At 41.6% G+C, this 19,246-nt stretch overlaps 2 protein-coding genes across 5 annotated transcripts in view; one reads left to right on the top strand and one right to left on the bottom strand.

The window, feature by feature from the left end:
• Positions 1-4,027: 4,027 nt before the first annotated feature.
• On the bottom strand, positions 4,028-8,572 carry RGS9BP (regulator of G protein signaling 9 binding protein). Its single transcript, XM_064459528.1, has one exon. It carries the CDS (start codon positions 8,069-8,071, stop codon positions 7,358-7,360), a length of 714 nt encoding a protein of 237 aa, XP_064315598.1. The 5' UTR covers positions 8,072-8,572; the 3' UTR covers positions 4,028-7,357.
• Positions 8,573-8,641: 69 nt separating this feature from the next.
• ANKRD27 (ankyrin repeat domain 27) overlaps positions 8,642-19,246 on the top strand; it is a 48,960-nt gene continuing 38,355 nt past the window's right edge. Inside the window, exons 1-3 of one of the 4 annotated variants that reach the window (XM_064459524.1) lie at positions 8,642-8,751; positions 13,511-13,569; positions 18,152-18,282. In XM_064459524.1, coding sequence (XP_064315594.1) covers positions 18,181-18,282 — 102 coding nt within the window. In that variant the 5' untranslated portion in view covers positions 8,642-8,751; positions 13,511-13,569; positions 18,152-18,180. Of the gene's footprint in view, positions 8,752-9,379; positions 9,750-9,806; positions 9,879-13,510; positions 13,570-18,151; positions 18,283-19,246 lie in introns of those variants that run through there. The other 3 variants (XM_064459523.1, XM_064459522.1, XM_064459526.1) reach the window with 3 other exon arrangements.

Here is a 19,246-nt window from a genome sequence, read left to right as displayed (position 1 = left end):
ACACAGCTGGGACGTAAGTTCGTCCTGATGCAAGGCTGCAGTCAGCAGAGAACAGGTCAGCCAGCCAGCTGATTATACTGAAACTGGGGCAGAACGCCAGCTACAGTATAGCCAGGCAATATACAAGTCTGCCCTCCTTTTCTTCCTTGTGACCAAACATACAAAACATGCAAAACCAGGACATCTTGTAACTCTAGCCTCCTTTTTTGTACCAATTTAATCATCATTGCTCATCAGTGATTACTGTCTTAGGCAATAGAAGGATAAGGTCCACTAATGTGCCTGTTTCCTATTAGAAGGCATTTTGAAGCTAAAATCGTGTTTACCTCGTATTTGTTTGCCTTTTGCACTCTTTGTCCAGTTACCTATTTTATTGTGTTAAGGATACATCTTGTCAGAACCTGCTTTGCCTAAAAGCTGCTTTACTGGTGAAATATTAATAAACTACTGCAGTTTTCAAGATTTAATGTCCAATGAGCTTGATGGCTGATCAAAAAGATTTAGGGTCCATTATGTCAGATCATTTCAGCATAAAGGCATTTTAAGTAGAAAGTACTCACATACCAATAACAAACAGCGTCATATTCAAATAATTTATAATACCAACACATAGACAGAACTGTCCTACTATGCAGAAATGCAGAGTCTGATATCTGTGGAATGTTATTTCAGAACATCTGTAGGAAAATCTGATAATTCAGAACATTGCAGATTATATTGTTAAGTTTCTAAATGGGGTGGTTTTATATTTTTCACCTAGTGCACTGTAAAGTCTCACAACTCCTAATATGTACAGCAGGAATACCCTGGAAAACAATTCCTCTGGTTTCACCTGGTGTCCACTGGTATTAAACTTAGCAGATCTAATTTCATAGGCATTCTTGCATAGCAGGGTGGAAATTGAATGTGTGGCTGGCATATACACTGCTGTTTGCACGCAGACTGTTGGTAGAGAAATAGTTCTGTGGTTATAGCATTGTTCATGGCTGTTCTCAGTATCTGAAGCAATGAGTCCTTTGGGACTAAAGCCAGACAAGTACAGGTTAAGGCAAAAATTATTCTCTAGTCCAGTCGCTGCGTTTTTCCACACAGTCCTGGAGTATGTAAATAGATTATTCACTGTATAGTTTTCCAAACATTGTGTCCAAAATGTGAATAAAAGTCAAATTAAGGTTTATGATTATAGCACCATTATATAGATTGACTAACAATGGAAATAAAAAATACAGCTACCTTCATACAAAACCATATTCCAACAAATGAAAGCAGATCAGAAAGCTAGGTTACAGGTAGTATCAACAACTGGAAATGTTCTACTTCCAACAGACACATAATGGGTCATGTCTTACGCAAACAGAAATTATGGTTCTAATTCTGCAGTTTTTAATTACATTAATAGTCTTCACACATGTGATTTCTCACTAAACTGAGTAGTGGTGGTTTATATGAGCAATGGTTCAGATCCCTTCCTCTAAGACCAGGACTCAAATGTGTATTTATATATAAGGTTACACATGCAATTAGCATATTAGATTAAGTTGCTAAGGGCATATCATGTTTGGTGTCTCAGGTACTCCTCAGTCATTTTATATGGTATAAATAGTTAAATATTTTCTTCAGCCTTCTCATTTCCACCTCTCTCTCTTGTTTTTCCCCTAAGGTTTATGCTATTTATATATAGATTCTTCAAGATCATACAGAGTAATTACATTTGAAATTTGAATTTTCTTTTCCTTGAGACAATTATACCTGGATGTATGACCTGACTTTACTATTCTTACAAAAATCCTGTGATTTTTTAAGTCATGTTTTAGGCTAAGTAATTCCTTAATGCTGTGAGACATCAATGAGTTTGACTGTATGTGTTCATTGAACATTTGTGCATGTGAGATTTGACTGATCATAGACTTCAGTGGGGTTTTTTTAATGCATAGTGGAAAACTGACCAAAATAACAGACCACACATTTAATCTATGATTGTGACTTCCATTTCTGTGCACTTGAAGTAGAACTAGCTTTTAGGGATTTGTTAGTTTATTTGGTGGAAGTGTTATTAGTAATTATATGATAAATAATGTCACCCAATACAGTGTAAATAAAAGAAACATACAGTTCAATCAAACAAAACAAAACAACCCACCTGACCCTGCGGAGGCTAGGGAAGTCAATTTCTGACTCTTAGGAAAACCACAGTAGATATTTTGACAAAATTACTGGAGCTAAGCAATACACATAATTGTTTTTGCTACCTAGCCTCTGTGGGTGACAGATTTTCAGAGATACTGTAATTTTATTTGTATTTGCCTACATGGCTTCTAGTCACATTGCTTCAGCATGAAATGCTTGTGCTTGACTGTATGAGAAGGTGCAGAAGAGCCTTCATGCTGGTTAAATGCCATGTCACATTTCACCTTTCCCTAGGTTTAAGCAGTGGTAACTGATGAAGCTACATCTTCAGCTGTATCCCAGTACTGCAGCAGCAAGCTGTCAGGATGGATGACAGAATCCAGCCTTCTGGGACCAATATCTTCCAATAGAAAGTCCCTTGTAGTGTGAAACAGAGATCAGGGTTGTCTTTTGTAAAATTGATATCGACATGTAGCAAATCAATATATTTTTACTCTTATTCTGTATTCAGTTAATTGGAAAATGGGTAGTCAGTTCCACTCAGGGATATTTTATCTTCTTTGCCCCACTGGATATATGACACTGTCTCTCACAGAGAAGCTATACCTTAACATTGTGATGCTCTTATTTTTAACAGAAAGCATACTTTGCTAACAAAAAGATGAAGACATATTTACATCCATCCATCTCCTTCCTTTTCTTGTCGTTCCCTTAACACATGCAGATAATTTTGTATGAAAGACATTCTTTTCTAAGGCCGTTCTTATTGTATGCTTACTATAGCAAATGCTGCTCACGTGTAGGCTACTATTTTGTCCAGATCTCTTCCTGCATTAAAAGACTTACATAATCGTATTGAGAGAAAGCACTTAGAGATCTATAATCCACTGTTCTTACTGAATGACTTTTATGTAATGAAAATCTGTGAAGGGTAAATATGTCGACTAGGAGTTCCATTAGCACTTAAATATAAAGGTATTTCTGGAAAATGTGCATAACCAACACAAACAGCGTAAGAAAAGGAAAAGGAAGCCCATAACCAATCCTTTCAGACTACAAAAAATAAGCACGTGTTTAATTTTTAATCCAAAAGCTAATGACACCAGTCGGTTAATCCATTTTTAAATAATTGCATTCACATTAAAATATTTTCATATTTACATTAAGAATTTTGAAACTACTTTTATTTCATATTCATAATGCTGAAGTTTGATGTTACATTGTTTGCATCATAAGGAGAATCACTTTAAATATGGTTGTGTTCATTTTGTTAGTAAACTAAACAGCATAAAGGGTTTTCATGCTGATAGACTGGAAGTGCTGGAATAAAATTATAAATTGCTGCATTTAACAGACTCAGTTCTGATAGTTTGATACAGCTGTTGATCATTGTTGCTATCAATACCACAGGACCAAATTTCATGCTCCTTAGGTTGTGGCTATCTTTTGCTAAAGTAAATGCAAGCTTTTCTGGCTGAAAGGGGACAGAGTTTCATCCTAACACGTGACGATCTGATCTGTTAGTTTAGTTTAACATGTTCTCTAGTCTTCAGTTGCCCACACCAATGATTCTTTACTCAACAACACTGAACAAGCAGTGCTGAAGGCAACGTCATCCCTGTTATCCTAAATATTATTGTAGCTGTTTTCTAATGCAGAGATTCCTTGACTTCTCGGCCTTCTGATTCCCTTGCAGTATAAATGAAGATATATCACTATGTTCAACTTCAGGAACTTGAGAAGGGTACATTTATGTAAAGAAAAATGTAAGGAGAGGGCTTAGCATGTTACTTTATTCGTGTGGTTGAAATAGGAACTTTTTGTTTAGAAGAGCTTACTGACAAGCTGTACTAATATTCCAGTTTTTGTTTGGGTTTAATTACTGCTGCAAGCCAACCAGTAAGTTGTAAGAACATACTTTATTTTAAGTTAAATAAATAGTGACAGTAACAAGTTCAAATTATTCAAAGTGTAGAAAATACCACCCATGCACAGGCAAAACCAGTGTAATTCAAGTCAGGAATAAGATTTTAGTATACAGTAAATTTAATGTGTGTATCCTGTGAATAAAGACAAAAGAACTGAACAACATTGAAATTAAGCAATGACCATAATCTTTTGTACTGAAAACACAATAACATTCTCATTCACTGATCAGCATGAGAGTATTTGCATTTTCATGGTGTTATTTAAATATAGACTATTTTGAAGTTTGACTTCCTATTTTTCACTTACAAAAATAGCATTTCCGGCCTTCTTCCAGTTGCATTCCAGTGTGGGGGGAAAAATGAAGACTGCAAATCCACATCTCTTTATTTCTTAATTTAAAAGAAACATCAGTACTTTTGGGCAATGGTGGTTTCATCTTGTTTTGATTTTGTGCGCTGTCATGCCTGAACTGTCACACTGTGTCAACGCTTGTATCAAGTGTAGGAAATTAATGGCAGGAATGTTGTCCCTTTAGATGGTGCCAATCCTCTGTTAGAATTCTACTTCATCTTTTAATTTCAGATAGCCTAAATATAACGATACAGATTTTTAGGTATAAACTAATGATTAATAAATCTGCAGCCAGCTTTCTCTTAAGATTTGAAAAGACATCGTTTTTCCAGGGTTCAATTCTTTAAATACTAATTGTGTGCATATTCATTATGAAGCAAGACTTACATAATTATGGACAACTTACATGAATTCTTTGAGTCCTGTATCAAAAAATCCAAACTGAAAAAAATGCAATGGACTGAAAATCGACAATATACCAAGTCACTGAGTCTTGCTTCTGAAGATGAGATTCACTATTCTTAAAAATTCTTCTACACAACTAACCGTGGCTAAACAATACACCCACTTCAGGATACAAGATAATGAATGCCAGAGGTGTTGCCATTTACTTATCCACCAGAAATGTGACGTGTATTACTTGCGTTTTCAGAACACATGGTTAAAAGACCTGATTTCAAAAGGAACATGGAGTTTTCAAGAAGCACAGAATAGAGTCCAACTTCTCATCTACCTTCCTGTGAACTAAGGAGAGTGCAAAGAGTGAAAATACCCACTAATCCATAGTGACTAGTGGTGACAATCCAAATATGTACATTCTCCTGCAGCTTTTGCTGTATTTTCCATAAATATGTTTACTCAATCTGACTGTGAAGGAGATCTCACTTAAATCAACACACAGCAATTACACCTTCTCTAGACAGACAGAAACAGTAGCACCGATAAATACAGGCTTGACTTTGTTAGTGCTGCCAGGGATCTCTACAAACCTAGATTAACTATGTATAAAACACATCCTATGGAGTGAGCGAAATACAATAGAAAGGAATGTGGAGTCATCTTATAAAGCTGTGAATTTCCATGAGACTGGAGCCAGACTGGATCAATGTGCAGAATTCACATTATCCTTCAATGTAATGGTAGTCTGTAGCCTTTAATTCAAGCCTCCACTTACTATTTTTCCCCACCTGTTTTTTTTTCTTGCCTACAAGTGACCAGATTCGAATTTGTCATGCACTTTTTCTCCCCAAATCCAGTTCTCTTAAAGAATAAACTGTTTGCTGTAGTCTTCCAAAGTATGTTTAGTTTTTCACTCAAAAATATTAGCTGTTTATGAGTATTGGCAACATAATTTTATTTAACAAGCATGAAGACTGTTGCCTAGTAACTTCACAAAACATGTCTGATTGTTACTTTTTGATGTGTCCATAGCAATCAATGCAGAAGAATAACAATTTATTAAACCCCCAGTACTACAGGGTCTTTATATTTACCTGTGGAGTGCGCCTCATACACCTATGGCACTATAAAGTATGTACCAAGCATTCTTGAAAGGATAGTATGTGTTCACAGTAAAAGAACATATTTATGTAAGTTACATAATAAATACCATAATACAGAGGTCCTTTTACAAAACATAGAGCTTCTCTATCAAGTTAGTGTCTGTCCCCCCAGTTTTACATTTAAACGTTGACAATTTAATAGGGAAGCACTGCAAAGTTTTACACTGGTCTTGCACTTACCTCCCAAAATTGCAGTGTATCAAGTTGGACTAATCCTACAGGCTTCCTGTTTGCTAGATGATTAATCAGACATGAAATGAGAGATGAAACTGAGGCACGTTTTTAGCTTTGTCTAGATTTCTGCAAAGAATTCAGAAGCTTGCAGAAATGTGACTACACATACACAGGGATCAATCCTTCCTTGCATGTCAACAATAATCTCTTTGGATTAGAAAGGTCTGCTTTAACTCGACATCACTTTTGTCAAAATCTATTTAAAAATTACTGCTTCTGCTGCAGATAGATTAATTGCTCCTGTTCTCATAGTTAATTGTGAAGTGCAAACTGTTTGCTTTGACAGAAAGAGAAGTTCAAACCAGTGGCAAGAATCAGCCTTTCTGCAGGGGAAGACAAAACCAGGCTAAATGTGGATGAGAACCATGAGGCTTGCTAGTATTTTTCTAAATATGCAACCCTCCCTTTTTTCTCTCTGGATTTGGAAAGCCATTATTCATTTACGTGTGCTCTGCCAACCCTTGCAACTGGGTTCTAGACAGTCTAGTCTAAATCAACAAACAGTATTTGGTATCAAACATGGCTTATTCGTTTTCTCCATCCTCCTCCACACCTCCCCGCTCCCCAGCCATTAACTTGTCTAAAATACAGGTTGTTTACATTCTTTTATAGGGGTTTTCATCCCTCCCCTTTTCCTCCACTGAAATAGCATTTTGGGTATTTGATGGAAAAACAAAACAAAAAAACCCCAATCCCCTGTATTCTATTCACTTTGTCAGACAAAACACCTGTGTTAGCTTCCAAATTTGTATTACTCCCAAATACTGTAAACAGTGACCAGCAGCAAACGCCAGAGGCTATTCAAGAACAAAAAATGCAGGCTTCTGAGAACAGTGATCTATTAATAGCAGACAAATCCCTGCTATAGCCAGTAGTGCTAATACCCTGGTAACTTCAGAGTTAACCATTACAAGTCCAGCAGATGAAGACATCCTATTCTGCTGGCTGATTTGCATCTCTTTTCTTCAAAAAGCAAGAAAGAACAAATCCCGCATTTTAGGATATTGAGACGCAAAAGTTTAGGTTTGTTTTTCCAAGTGCTAGGTTTAAGTTCTGAGCTCATCCAAGTGACCCGTTTTGAAATTAAAGGTGAGGTGTGACACGCTCCAACGAGAGACTGGAAGGGGGTGGCTCTTGCCAGAGCCTGCACCACCCTAAGAGAGTTTTACCACACACACTGCCAGGACAATAGCGATAATGAGCACAGCGGAGAAAATAATCCCAGCTAGGACTTTGCTGATATCACAGAAGGATTTGTTTTCCTCCACAGAGATCATGCCAATAGAAGAAGCGCCCACGCTGATGGTGGACTTCAGTTCAGCCCCTGGGTCTTGCTTAGCCTCTACTGTCCACTGGGGGACACTGACCTTCATTTCCATCTCGTACATCATCTCTCCTACCTGGTTGATTTCGTTCTCGAGGTCTTTCAAATCCACGACGTCTATATTGTGCTCGGCCTCGTACTTCATGTTCTGGATGCTCATCGCCCTGGCGGCCACGCCAGAGGTTCCCCCGCTCATGCCTGTCTGGATCAGGTGCTTTTTGGGGACATTTAGCGGGAACTCGTGGCCCAGCTCCAGGGCTCTCCTCATGTCAATCTCCAGGATCTCTAGGCACGTGGAGAAAATCACCCATAGCCTCTCGAACTCGGCTTTATCTTCCTTAGTCACGGTTTTGTCCTTTAGGACCGTGGTGAGCTTGTTCCTGTTGGCCACCGCTAGCTCCTGGGCTTTCTGCCGGGTTTTCTTGAGCTCCTCCCGCAGGTTCTGGGAGTCCGAGGTGCCGCCGATGGTCAGCACCATGTGCCGGTAGCAGGCGGTAACCTTGTTGAGCGCGTCCAGCAGCGCTTTGCACTCCTCTTTCATCATGGTCCCGGCGGCGGCGCGGGGCCGCCTCCCCGCCGCCCGGCCCTGCCGCCACTCCGCTCCGCTCACCGGCTGCCGGAGACCTGCCCGGGCCAGGCGCTACTAGCCCACATGGCAAGCGGTAGCCACTGGTCGCGCTTGCATTCAGCGCCTCCGGTACCCGCCTGTCCTCCCCGCCGGCTGCTCAGGCGGCGCCGACGCCTCCGGGAGCCCGGGCGGGCAGCGGGGAACGCCAGAGGGCAGGCGGCATTGCCTCCCGCCTGCTACTGCCGCGCTGTAGGCGAACAGCGGCGGCTGGCTCCGCACCGCGCTGACCGGCAGCCAGTGCTTCCAGCGGCGGTCGCCGCCTCTTGAAAGGCGCCGAACACCGAGGAGGGAGAAGGAAAAAAAAAAACAAAAACAGGCGAAGGACAAAGCTGTGGGGAGTGAAAGGCGGGCAGCTGCCCTGCCGTGCCGTCCCGCCGCCACTCGGGTGGAACTGGCCCCGGCGCGGTCACATGGCGCCGCCCGGGGAGCGCCGCGGTGGCGGGCGCCGCCCGGCCCGGCCCTATAAGGACTTGCAGGCCCCGCCTCTGCCGGCTGCGACCCCGCGGCGCCCGCCTGGCTCCTGCTCGCTCCCCGCCGGCGCCCGGCCATTGGTTTCCTGCGGCGCCGCCGCCGCGCCGGGCCCGCCCTGGATCCCGGTAGGGTTCAGCTGAGGCGTGGAGCGGCTGCGGGGGGGGGGGGGGGGGGAGTCGGGCGGGCGCCGGCGGCTCCCTGCGGCCGCGGAGGAACGGGGACGATGTTGTCGGTGTAAGTAGCGCTCCCGCCTCGGGCGGCCCCGGCCCTGCGGCGGGAGGGTGGCTCCCCGCGGCGCCAGCGGGGGAGCCGCTCTGGGGAGCGGTTTGGCCCGCCGCTGGGGTGGTCCCGGCGGTGCCTCCCCCTCCCCTCCACCCCCGCCCCGGTGTGACGGGGAGTGGGGGGTGGGGCGGCAGGGCGCGCGCGCCCTCGCGTGCCGCGCGGCGGGAGCGGCTCGGCCGCGGCCTGGGCTCCGCCGTGCCCTCCCCTGCCCTGCCCGCTCCCGCCGCACGGACGGGCGGCGCTTGTCAGTGTCCGCGGTCCCGCTGGCACCTGCCTCCCGTCCCGCTCCTTCACCGTGCTGAAGCGATAGGAACGTCCGAGAACGTTGTTGAACTTCGTTTAACCCCAGCTACGCGGGTTGTTTACGTGAGAGCAGTGCTGTCGGGCTCCCGCCGGACTTGGCGGTGCAGCGGGTGTCGCAGGCACCTCGGGGCGGTGCACGCCAGAGGACAACACGAGTCCTCTCTTTCGCACGGGGCGTTTAAGGCGGCCGATGGGAGGTGCCGGTGTGGCATCCGGAATGCCTGCAGTTCGCTCGAGTCCAGCAGTCGTACGTCAGAACGCGCAGGGAACACGCCAGTGCCTCCCTAACAGACACGATGCTTCACAGACCACTTCGTGATTGTGCTGGAGTACAGCGTCACGATTAGCGATGGGTACTAGGCCGTATTCATATGTACACCTGAACCCTCTAGAAGAATGGAATCAATGATGTTGAGTGCTACGCAGTAAACTAAACTGTGTTGTCTCTGGCATGTGATGTGTCTTTGCCAAAATGGACTCCTAGAGAACTTGCTTGTCATAACATAACATGCTACTACAAATACCTCAATGTTTGTAGGTAACTGAGTGGTTTTCTGATGCTATAGTAACTTGAAAAAGATGTGAAGACATACTCCTGTGAGAAGGTGGAGCATGACCCTTCCCCATATCGTGCCAGCCCTGTAGTGTGGTGTGTGCTGTGAGCAAGGTAACTTGCTATGAGGAGCAGAGTCCGGGCAGACCAGCTTTTTGGTGCTGAGTCCAGCCTAAAGAGTCTTGTCTGGATTGTGTCCTTCTGGATCTTGGTAGCTTGGGCTCCTCTGTTTTTTGTTGTTCTGCCTTAGAATTAGGGCCAAAATTAAGCCACAAATAGCTTCTACTGCAGGTTGCCACCTGTGGAAGAAACTGCCTTCTGACTTGTAGATTGCTAAGTTACTGCAGAGTAGTGCTCTACCAACTATCAATTTGTATGTTGGTAGGCTAGAAGCAGCAAATCAGTAATGCCTGTTTCCTTGTAGGAATAGAGAAACACAGGATGGTTCTCACCTGATAAGTGAAGTCTTAGAATTGCTTAATCATTTTCAGATGGAAAAGGGATTAGCTCTGGGTTTGAATCTGGAGTCCTAGGTGACTTGAGTGTTAAGCTTACTTCTAACTAAATTATACATATTTGTGTGTGTAGTAGCTGTGCTTAAAGTCTGCCACATATCACTAAAGTTACTGTTCATTGTGGCATGTCAGAATCTTGAAACTGCTTCTCTGAAAGTAGCTGGGAAGGGGAGGGAGGGGGTATTGTTTCACGAACATGTGACTGCTTAAAACTGAAGGCGGCAGCAGTTGTAATCGGTATCTGATAATGCCTAAATACACCTTGAGGTGTGTCATGTGGGAAGAAAGAGTCTGTTATTAGATTAGTTCTAAATTAAGTTCTGCTGCATTCAATTATCCAATACAGGTAGAATGTGGAAACTCTTAAAATTCAGCTCTAGTTTGTCAGACAGGCATGATGTTCTGAACATCCAAATCTTGATACTGCTTTCAAGCAAGAGGCTGACTAGCCAAAATATTGTCCTGGGGAAGCTATTCGGATGCTGGCTTCAGTTCCCTTGTGTTTTTCTGGGTGGTCTGTGATGGGTCTGACCCTGCATAGTTTGCTTCTTTACAGACTTGCTGCTAGCCTTGGAGCTGATACCAGCCTTTTGCGATCCGCTGTGAACAGCGGTGGTCTGTAACACTGTAGTCAAGAAATGGCGTTACCGCCTGTGACCCACGCATCAGCAATACATTGTTCAGGCCCACTGCACCCTCAGCGCACAGGTTGGGGAGTTATACCACTGTCTTGCTTCAGTAACTAAAGGATCAAAATAACTGGCTTAAGTAAAACACTGTTCATCCATGTATTTCCTTAATTTTTGTTCCTCTCCTCCAAAAACGTGCACGTGCTGATAACCCTGCAAGCCTGAGGAGGTGCCCTTAAATATAGCTCACTAATATTTGGAGGAGCATACTTGTTTGAGAAGCTGCTTTGGAAACTTTGCACTTTGTTAATATTTTGCTCTAAGCATGTTCCTTGTAGTTGTTTACGTGGTTCACTGATCAGCGCACTCTGCACTCTGTTCCAGGGCTTGCTTGTGAATAGCTCTGGGCTCCCCATCTGAGAATTTAATGCAGCTTTAATAGTAGTAAGCCAAAGAATGAAAATTCTTTGCAGCTACTCTGGTGGATTTCTAAACCTGCAAGAACTGAGAATTGGGGATCTGGTCTGTATTGTGCTGTGAAGAAGAGAATGCAGCTTGTTCCTAATACTCACTTAATGAGAAGTAAGCTTATCTCAAAAATAAGTGGAAATGACTTGATAAAAGTGGGAAGCTTGCCTGGTGAAGGATAAGCCACTCATGTTAAAACGTACTTTCTCTGGAGGAAAGAAGTAGTGACTGTGGAGGGTCAAGCCAGTATGTTCTTAAAGTCTGAGACAAATAAGAATGTGTCCACATCAAACTACAGTGCAAATACACTGCTAAAATACAAAGGGTGAACGTTCTTACTACTTTGTAAGAACGGGCTCAGTTGTGGAGTTCATAATGAAAAGTTGCATGAGGAACTGGTAGAAATGGGTCTGTGCAGTACTCACTCCCCTGTTGCTGGCAGGTGTTGTAGGGTCTCTAGGGGAGGTTTGTCTGAGAAGGGTGGGAGCAGTGGTAGGAGAGCCAGAGCTGTTAGGCCCAAAAAAGGGCCTTGGGGAGTGTTGGGCAGAGACAAAACCAAAATCATGACATCCTATGCCAGCTCTTAACCCTTCACTGGAAGAAATGTGTGTCTGAAGGGGAGATACTGAGAGAAAAGAGCAACTTCCTGCTGATCCTTCCTTCTCAGACCCTGTTCCATTGGTGTCAGACTGGTGGTCTGGGATCATAAACCTTAGTTTTATCTTGGTTGCTAGGAAGCCTTGAGCTGACTGATGCAAATTCACCACTCTATAATCTGATATTTCAGAGGTGTTCTGACATACTTCACTTTCACAAAATCAATACAAGCTGCAGCTGAACCTAAAAGGGGGAGGAACAGATTGTTTCCTCCTTTACTCTGTTGTGGTGAGCAAGGTGCACTGGAATATGTCTCAGCTCTTTTTCATAAGGTGCTCAGTGTTTGTATCTTAGGGGAGGGAGTAAGGTTTCTGGTGAGCTCAGAAACAGAGAAAGGATCTTTTTTTATTTTGAGATGAATGCTGATTTGATGGCTCAAGTCCAGATGGTAATCTTTGCCTGGAAGTGGGGTAAATATGAGGAGTAACAGTGCAGGTAAAATAGTGGCTGAAGTGGTAACTAGGCTTATTTGGACTGAGACTAGTTAAATTCTATTGTTAGATTCTTGTTTGCTTCAAGTGCTTTAAGATATGCTTAGCTTCAGCTGTTCTTGCTAACAAGTGGTGGTCTTAAAGGGGGGGGAAGCAGTCTTGTTTAAGAAAAAAAAGGTCATTTAGAACTGGGGAACAATTGCTTCCTCTCTTTTTTTCTGCAGAGCTCTGTAGTTTGTTGGTGTGATAAATACACATACAAACTATCAGAAAAATTGATGTCTGCTACTCTGACCTCAGTATCTTTTAGTTAATAAGTTGCTGCTTGTTCTGATATTTTTCTCATTTTGAGCCTTTCAGCAAGTGGTATTCTGGTTACTGGTTTACTAAGCCTTACTTCTTACTGTTGTAGAGTCTGCAAGCTAAGATGAAATTGATGTTGCCATGTGAAGCTAAGGAGGAGTGAAACTTCACAGTATTACCATGCAAGTAAAATTCAGTGGATTTTTGCTGCTTGAACATGACATGCTAATGGATCTAGTCTTGAAGATTTTGGAGAACATGTCGTTCTGCTTCTTTGTAGCTGGACATTTTTGGAGATGACACTGATGTACTTGGTGTTATCATTCCAGTGTAATATCCTAACTTGCTTTCCTGAAGAGATTTCTGGTTACTGAATGAAGCTGCTAATTTTTACCAACTTTGGTAGCTGTTTACTGCCTTTGCTGTGCCAAAGTAATATTAAACTATGTTGGTTAGGCCTTTAATAGTGGTATAGCAGGACATTCAGAAGATGTCGTGCCTAATAGAGTTAATAGTTGTATAACTTGAATGTGGACATGTCATTGTATTTGCATTGTTAATGGGAAGTTGTATCTTCTACTTTAATGGGTGTTTTTCTGAGCTTCAAAGTGCTTACTAAAAGGAACGAAACCTGATAGGTCTGTAAAAGGTACCTTGCTTGATAATCTCTAAAGGAAAACACTGTCAATGACAAAATAAATGGTCATAGTTAAATCCTACTCATTTTTTTTTTCATTACCAAGGGTCATAAGACTTCATTTCCAGTGTTCTGGAGAAAACAGTGATGTGCTTGGATCCCATGGTATGTTTTCACTTTAGCTATCCCTTTGTACCATTAGTTGTATCATTAGAATTACCACTCTGCTCTTAATCTAGAGAGGATTTGGCTGTTTTAAGGTTATGATTATGGCTTTTAAAAACAGTAACACAATGCTTATTAGATTCTCTAATCAGCCAGCTTCTGTTTTCCAGCAATTTGAGCAATTTCTGTTTTACAGACACAAAGCCACACAGTTAAGTGATCCTATTTAAACCTTTTATGTAACATTAGTACTTGTGTATTGCTTTACAGCTCAGCATGATAGAATTTAATAAACTTCATAGTGATTATGGCTTATGACAATTCTTAGTGGCCTTTCTGTTAAGCATTAAACAGTTCTGGTAATGTATATAAGGCTTTGTACATTTCCTGGTTTTGTAATGTTAGTAAATCTAAAGCTGTGCAAGGTGCAACTAGAAGAATAAGTCTGTATTCCCCCTGATGCCCATGCCTTCCCCCTCCCCCCGAAGTTAAATTAGGTTGAAGTTGGATGTTGTTTTCTGCCAACAAACTCTCAGTGGAGTGTTCTAATGCGTTCCTATAACTACAGCAATGCATTAGCCAGTATTTTCAGATGCATTTAACTTTTGGGGTGGAAGGAAATTGACTTAATGACAAAAATGCCTGAGCCAAAATTTGAGGAAGCTTTAACATACCGTTTTGATTCTGTAGCCTTAATCTATTTAAATTTAGTGTAAAGTCCTTTGTTCTTCTGTAATGAAACTGTAGATGGTTTATACACCCACACTTCTGTCTCTGAAGAATGCTGTGGATAGGTGAAGGAGGCCTGAGTGAATATAGTAACTTAACTATTTCAGTTAAGTATTCTACCCATTCTTTTTCATGCCGCATTTTAATCGGATATGATAGATACCCACTAATGTAGCTCTGAGCAGATGCGGGGGTAAGGGGGAGAGAAAAGGGAAGGAAATTCAGAATTGTGATTCTCAAAACAGTACTAATTTGGCTAGTTGTGGTTATTTCCTGCTGTGTGGGAACATGTGTGTGGTGCGGAGTTCAGAGTTTGCAGTCTGCTTCTGCTCATGGTGGGTGACAAATACTCCTGTGAACTAAAGTTTCAGCTTCCTTCTTGGGGTGCAGCATTTTGATGGCATCTTAGGTGCCAGAATTCCATGTTTGAATGCAGTTTTGTTCCATTTCTTGCTGGAGATCTCAAGTGTGGTTCAACCTTGTCAGTAGTCCTGTAGTAAAAGAATCTACATGGCTGCCGCTAAGTGTTTTAAAACTAGTTATTTGTGGTGTGTAACTCGTGAACCAGGAACTGAAGAGTATAATTTCAAGCTCTTCTCATGATGATCTGTCAACTGAAAAGATTCTTAAAGTATTCTAGTTGCTTGTGGTTTTTTTCAGGGGCAGGCAATGATTTAAGAGCTACATCAGTCGTATAGACAGCAAGCTTCATAAGGTCATATTTTCTGTGGGAGCTCACCTCCTCCCATAAGTCTCTTCTACCTGTTTTGCCAGGGAATTAAATGTTGTTTTTAATTTATTTCTGGACACAACTTATCAGTCTCTTTTTTGATGGTGAAATACGGGTCTCTGGATGAGGAGAATTTGTGTAATGTGTTCTCCTTCCTGTAATAGGAAGGGGGAGAGTCTTTGGTCTTAAAGATTTGTTAAGCTGAAGAAGTGGCAACTTAGCTATAGCAATTGGAAATGCTTGTGCACTGCAGTTTTGTCTCTGCAGTCTCATGCTTGGTTGCTGCCTTGTGTCAATGTGCTCTTTTCCCTGACACAGTACATGGCACGCTAATATTTTCTCCATCACTGTCTTGGGGAGGGTCACAGCAGTCTCATCGATCACTTAACCAGATGTTGAACATGAATTCACCAAATAAAAAGGCAGATGAAGGTGCCTCAGTGGGCCAGCTACATTAATAAAAGCTTTATTTGGAAAGTGCCTTTAGAGACGATATAATCTAGCCTCACTCTGTCCATTATAATCTCTAGTAGAGATTTGTCTAACAGGTTCTTAAAGATTTACAACATGATAGCTTTGCCGAGCAATCTAAAGCATGGCTTTATCTTCCCTTCTGAAAGGTGTCTCTGATCTGTAATCTGAGTCTGTTTTTTTTGGCTAAGGTCTATTTCTTTTACTAATATGGGAAAATGCCCTTCACTGAGAGATTGATCATCTCAGGAAAGAAATTCTTACCTGTTTCATGCAGTTCCTTCAGCATAAAAAACACCTTTGCATTTCATGTTTTGGATCCTGCTTCCAGGACTTTTGCCTTTCTCACTTCAGAGTCTCCTCCAGTCTGTTCATCTCCTCTGAAGTGCAGCACCCAAAAGAGGGTGTAGGACTCCAGGCTAAGTCTTGCCATGGCAGACTCTTTTGCAGGCTGCACATGTGTGTACATATAGCCATTTGGTGCTTGACTTATGAATCAGTGACAACTTTATATATAATGTTTGGACTGTAATCTGCAGTCATTTAAGATCTTACTCAGAATTGTGGCCTTGCCAGTTGTTCAATAGGCAGGGCTGTGTTTTTTGTAGTTAACTAATCCTGCATTTTAAGATCTGTTGTAGCCCTGATATTCTATAGATCAGTGAGTTATCTGTGTTCCTGCAGCAGACCTGCCATGGAGCTTGTGTTGTCTTTTCTCCTTCCCCTACCACTGGCTGAGGAAGCCTGCAGCTTGAACTGGGATTGCAGCTGCCTGCCAGGAAGTGTTTATAGCAATCATCAGCTGTGGAATTACTGGTGATAATCCTGTTTATCAAGGCACTGTGGTAGGACAAATCTTGTGCAAAGCTGTACTACTTCTAGGTTTGAAGTAATGTAATTACTGATCTTGGCTAGTCTTTTGAAGGTGTCAGTAAGCAAACATTTTTGTCCCCTTGGAGTAAGCAAACTTCAGATCTGTGCTCCAAACAACAATGTTTTGGGACTGCTGAATTAGCCTTCTTTCATAGAAGCTCTTAGTTTTATTGTATGTTTTGAAAGTGGATGAACCATTTTATCTGGAACTTAACAGAACTCTGAGGCAGTTATCTTCTGCTGCCAAACTTCAGTGGTTTAGGCTGAGGTTGTCCAAGCTGGAGGTAACTGGTGATAACTTTATAGTGGAAATGGTTTACCGCTTTAGCTGATCATGTTTGTGTTTAGCTCTCCTTGTGCCCAGTTATAAGGAGGGACCAGACTGTAGATCATCTAACAAACTATAGATCAGTTAACAGTATAGCTGAAACTGCAAGGCTATCTAAATATCTGTGGGAGTTGGGTGTAGGTTTTTCTCATCTGTTAAACTGCCATACAATGGTTTCATGCCACTTCCATGATCTATGGAGAAAGGCATTTTTTGTACCAGTAGAGTATTAGGTAGTAAGATATTCAAGTGCTACAAAAAAGGCATAAGAAGCTCACACTGAGCAAATAATATGCTAGGAATAATTCTACATTTGAGAAAACGGGAATGCTGATTGTGGAAGGGCAACTTGCTCAAATTCTGCTGCTGTTCTCACCCTCTCCTAAGACACGTAGCTGAAATTGCATGAGGAAACTATGCAGCTTCTGTTGATTGGTGAGGGGAAAAGACGTAGAACAGACTAGTTAATTAAGCACTTGTAAGCCTGTTAATCTCAATTCTTCTGAATAAAATAATTCTTAAGTTAGTCCAGATGGGACCTATTAAGGTGTTTTCAGCTCTTATTTCTAGGATGTATCATAGATTTTTATGGAGAATTAGAATTGGGGAAGCAAGCAGTTGAGGGTGTAGTGCCTCTGGAGATCATCTTTTCCCTGTGACACACCTAGTGATAGCTTTTTCTAATGCCTACGGGTTGGGATTTCTGTCTTCAGTCAATCTTTTGCTCACTGTTTTGCCAAATGTTCTGCATCAGCCTGACCTCAGATCACTGAGACTTTTTCCATGGAGGTAGAGATGACCACAAATGATGCATTTCACAGTGACTTTTTAATTATGACATGGATATTCATATCGCCTTGGGGTGGTACTTTCCATGAGAAGTTGAGGATTGCCTTACACAAGGATTTCTGTTACACTCTCTGGGTGTCTTATTGATGTGTGTCAATCAGTAATCCTTAAACAGGTGGGTCTTAAGATTTACATGAGCATACTGCAAAAGCATCAATGTCCTGTCACGCAGTAGAATCTGCTATAAAGAAGCTGCTAATTCATGTGCATTGGCTTGTTTTAGACCTTACCAGTGCAAGTTAGTTTGTATATCAAAATGGTAATGATGTAGATCTTAACTTCTTGCCTCCTCTCCTAAATTTTGTCCAGACATAGCATGTGTTGTTAGACACTGACACCTGGAAGGTCTAAGAAGACATTATGAGAATAACTATGTAATTGGAAATGTATATCCTTGGAAAATCTTTCTGGATAACTTCTGAGTAACTATAGTTACCTCCTTATTAGTTAAGCATGCTGTTGGCTGCTCACATCAAGACCTGAAACTGCTTTTGCTGTTTAGACAAGAGGAATCAAACTGCCCCCTAAGTATTCCCAAATATTATGCTTCAACAGATACCATGTATGTATGATACATTAACTGTTCTCCATATGTATTTTAGAAAATCTGCTTGGAATATCTGAAGTCCATATGGCTATGTATGATGAAGATATCTTGAAAAATCCCTTTTATTTGGCCATTCAGAAGCGGCGTCCTGATCTGTGCAGCAAAGTTGCAGAACTCCATGGTATTGTAAGTATAAAAAAGTATGTTTAAAAGCTTTTATTAAATAGTAGGTATGTGTATTTAAATCATATACATGCTATGACATGTATAAAGATTTGTGCAAGCCTACAAAATCTGGGAGTGAACCAGAGCAACTTTTAGTTTCAGTTGCTTGTTATTTACTGATACAGACCTCTTGATATATTGCATAGTAGTAAAAGGTCAAAGTTAGTGTTGTTTCTAAACTTTACAACAGAAAGCTTATTTTCTTTGCTATGAACTAAAGTTATGTGTTCTCCCATTTGTAACTTAAAATGGGATTGACCTTTTGAAATCTCTGGTGGACAGACAATCACTCATTTCTGACAGCATTTTACTTAGCAAAATAAAACCATTAAACTGAGCTGGAATAAAAACTCCAGTCCTTAAGACTTCTAATCTGGGTATTCTGCAGTTAGTCTTCATCCAAAATTAAGTGTGTGGAGACTTCATTAGACTTGTGGGTTATTGTTACCAGAGAACAAAATAAAGCCTTAAATTGGACAGGGTTCTTACGATTGTGTATTTCTTAAGGTAGTGATGTGATCAGTTGAAATGCTAAAATCTGTTCACCAGTCCTGTCTGTATTTTAACACCTTATCTGAAAGTAGAGTAGCAAAAGAACCACTTGCTTCATGCTTCTCTTCCTTGACCATGAGATGTATTTTTCAGCATGTATGCAGTGTTATGTTAATAATGTGTTGCTTCCTAATTAAGAATTTGTCTCAAACTGCCAATCTGTGGTGTGCAGTAAACCCAAGATGTTTCTAACTTTATATTTTTTTTTCTTCTTTCTGGCAGATTTTCATTTTACTTTGAAAATTTACTTCATTCTTACTAGCTGCCTAATTTCAAGTCATTCAGGTGACTGGTGCTAAGTAATTTAAGATTTAATCTTAATCTCCTTCTCTTAGTATTGTTTGCTTCAGCTACACCTGTCATGCTTTTCCAG

The sequence above is a fragment of the Phalacrocorax carbo genome, chromosome 8 (genome assembly GCF_963921805.1).
Source record: "Phalacrocorax carbo chromosome 8, bPhaCar2.1, whole genome shotgun sequence".
Classification (NCBI taxonomy): domain Eukaryota; kingdom Metazoa; phylum Chordata; class Aves; order Suliformes; family Phalacrocoracidae; genus Phalacrocorax; species Phalacrocorax carbo.
Note: the sequence above shows the minus strand (reverse complement) of the source record. Positions and strands in the feature narration are given on the sequence as shown.

What these genes read in the sequence shown, in the direction of transcription:
- RGS9BP (XM_064459528.1), bottom strand. Translation starts at nt 8,071, where the DNA reads ATGATGAAAGAGGAGTGCAAAGCGCTGCTGGACGCGCTCAACAAGGTT.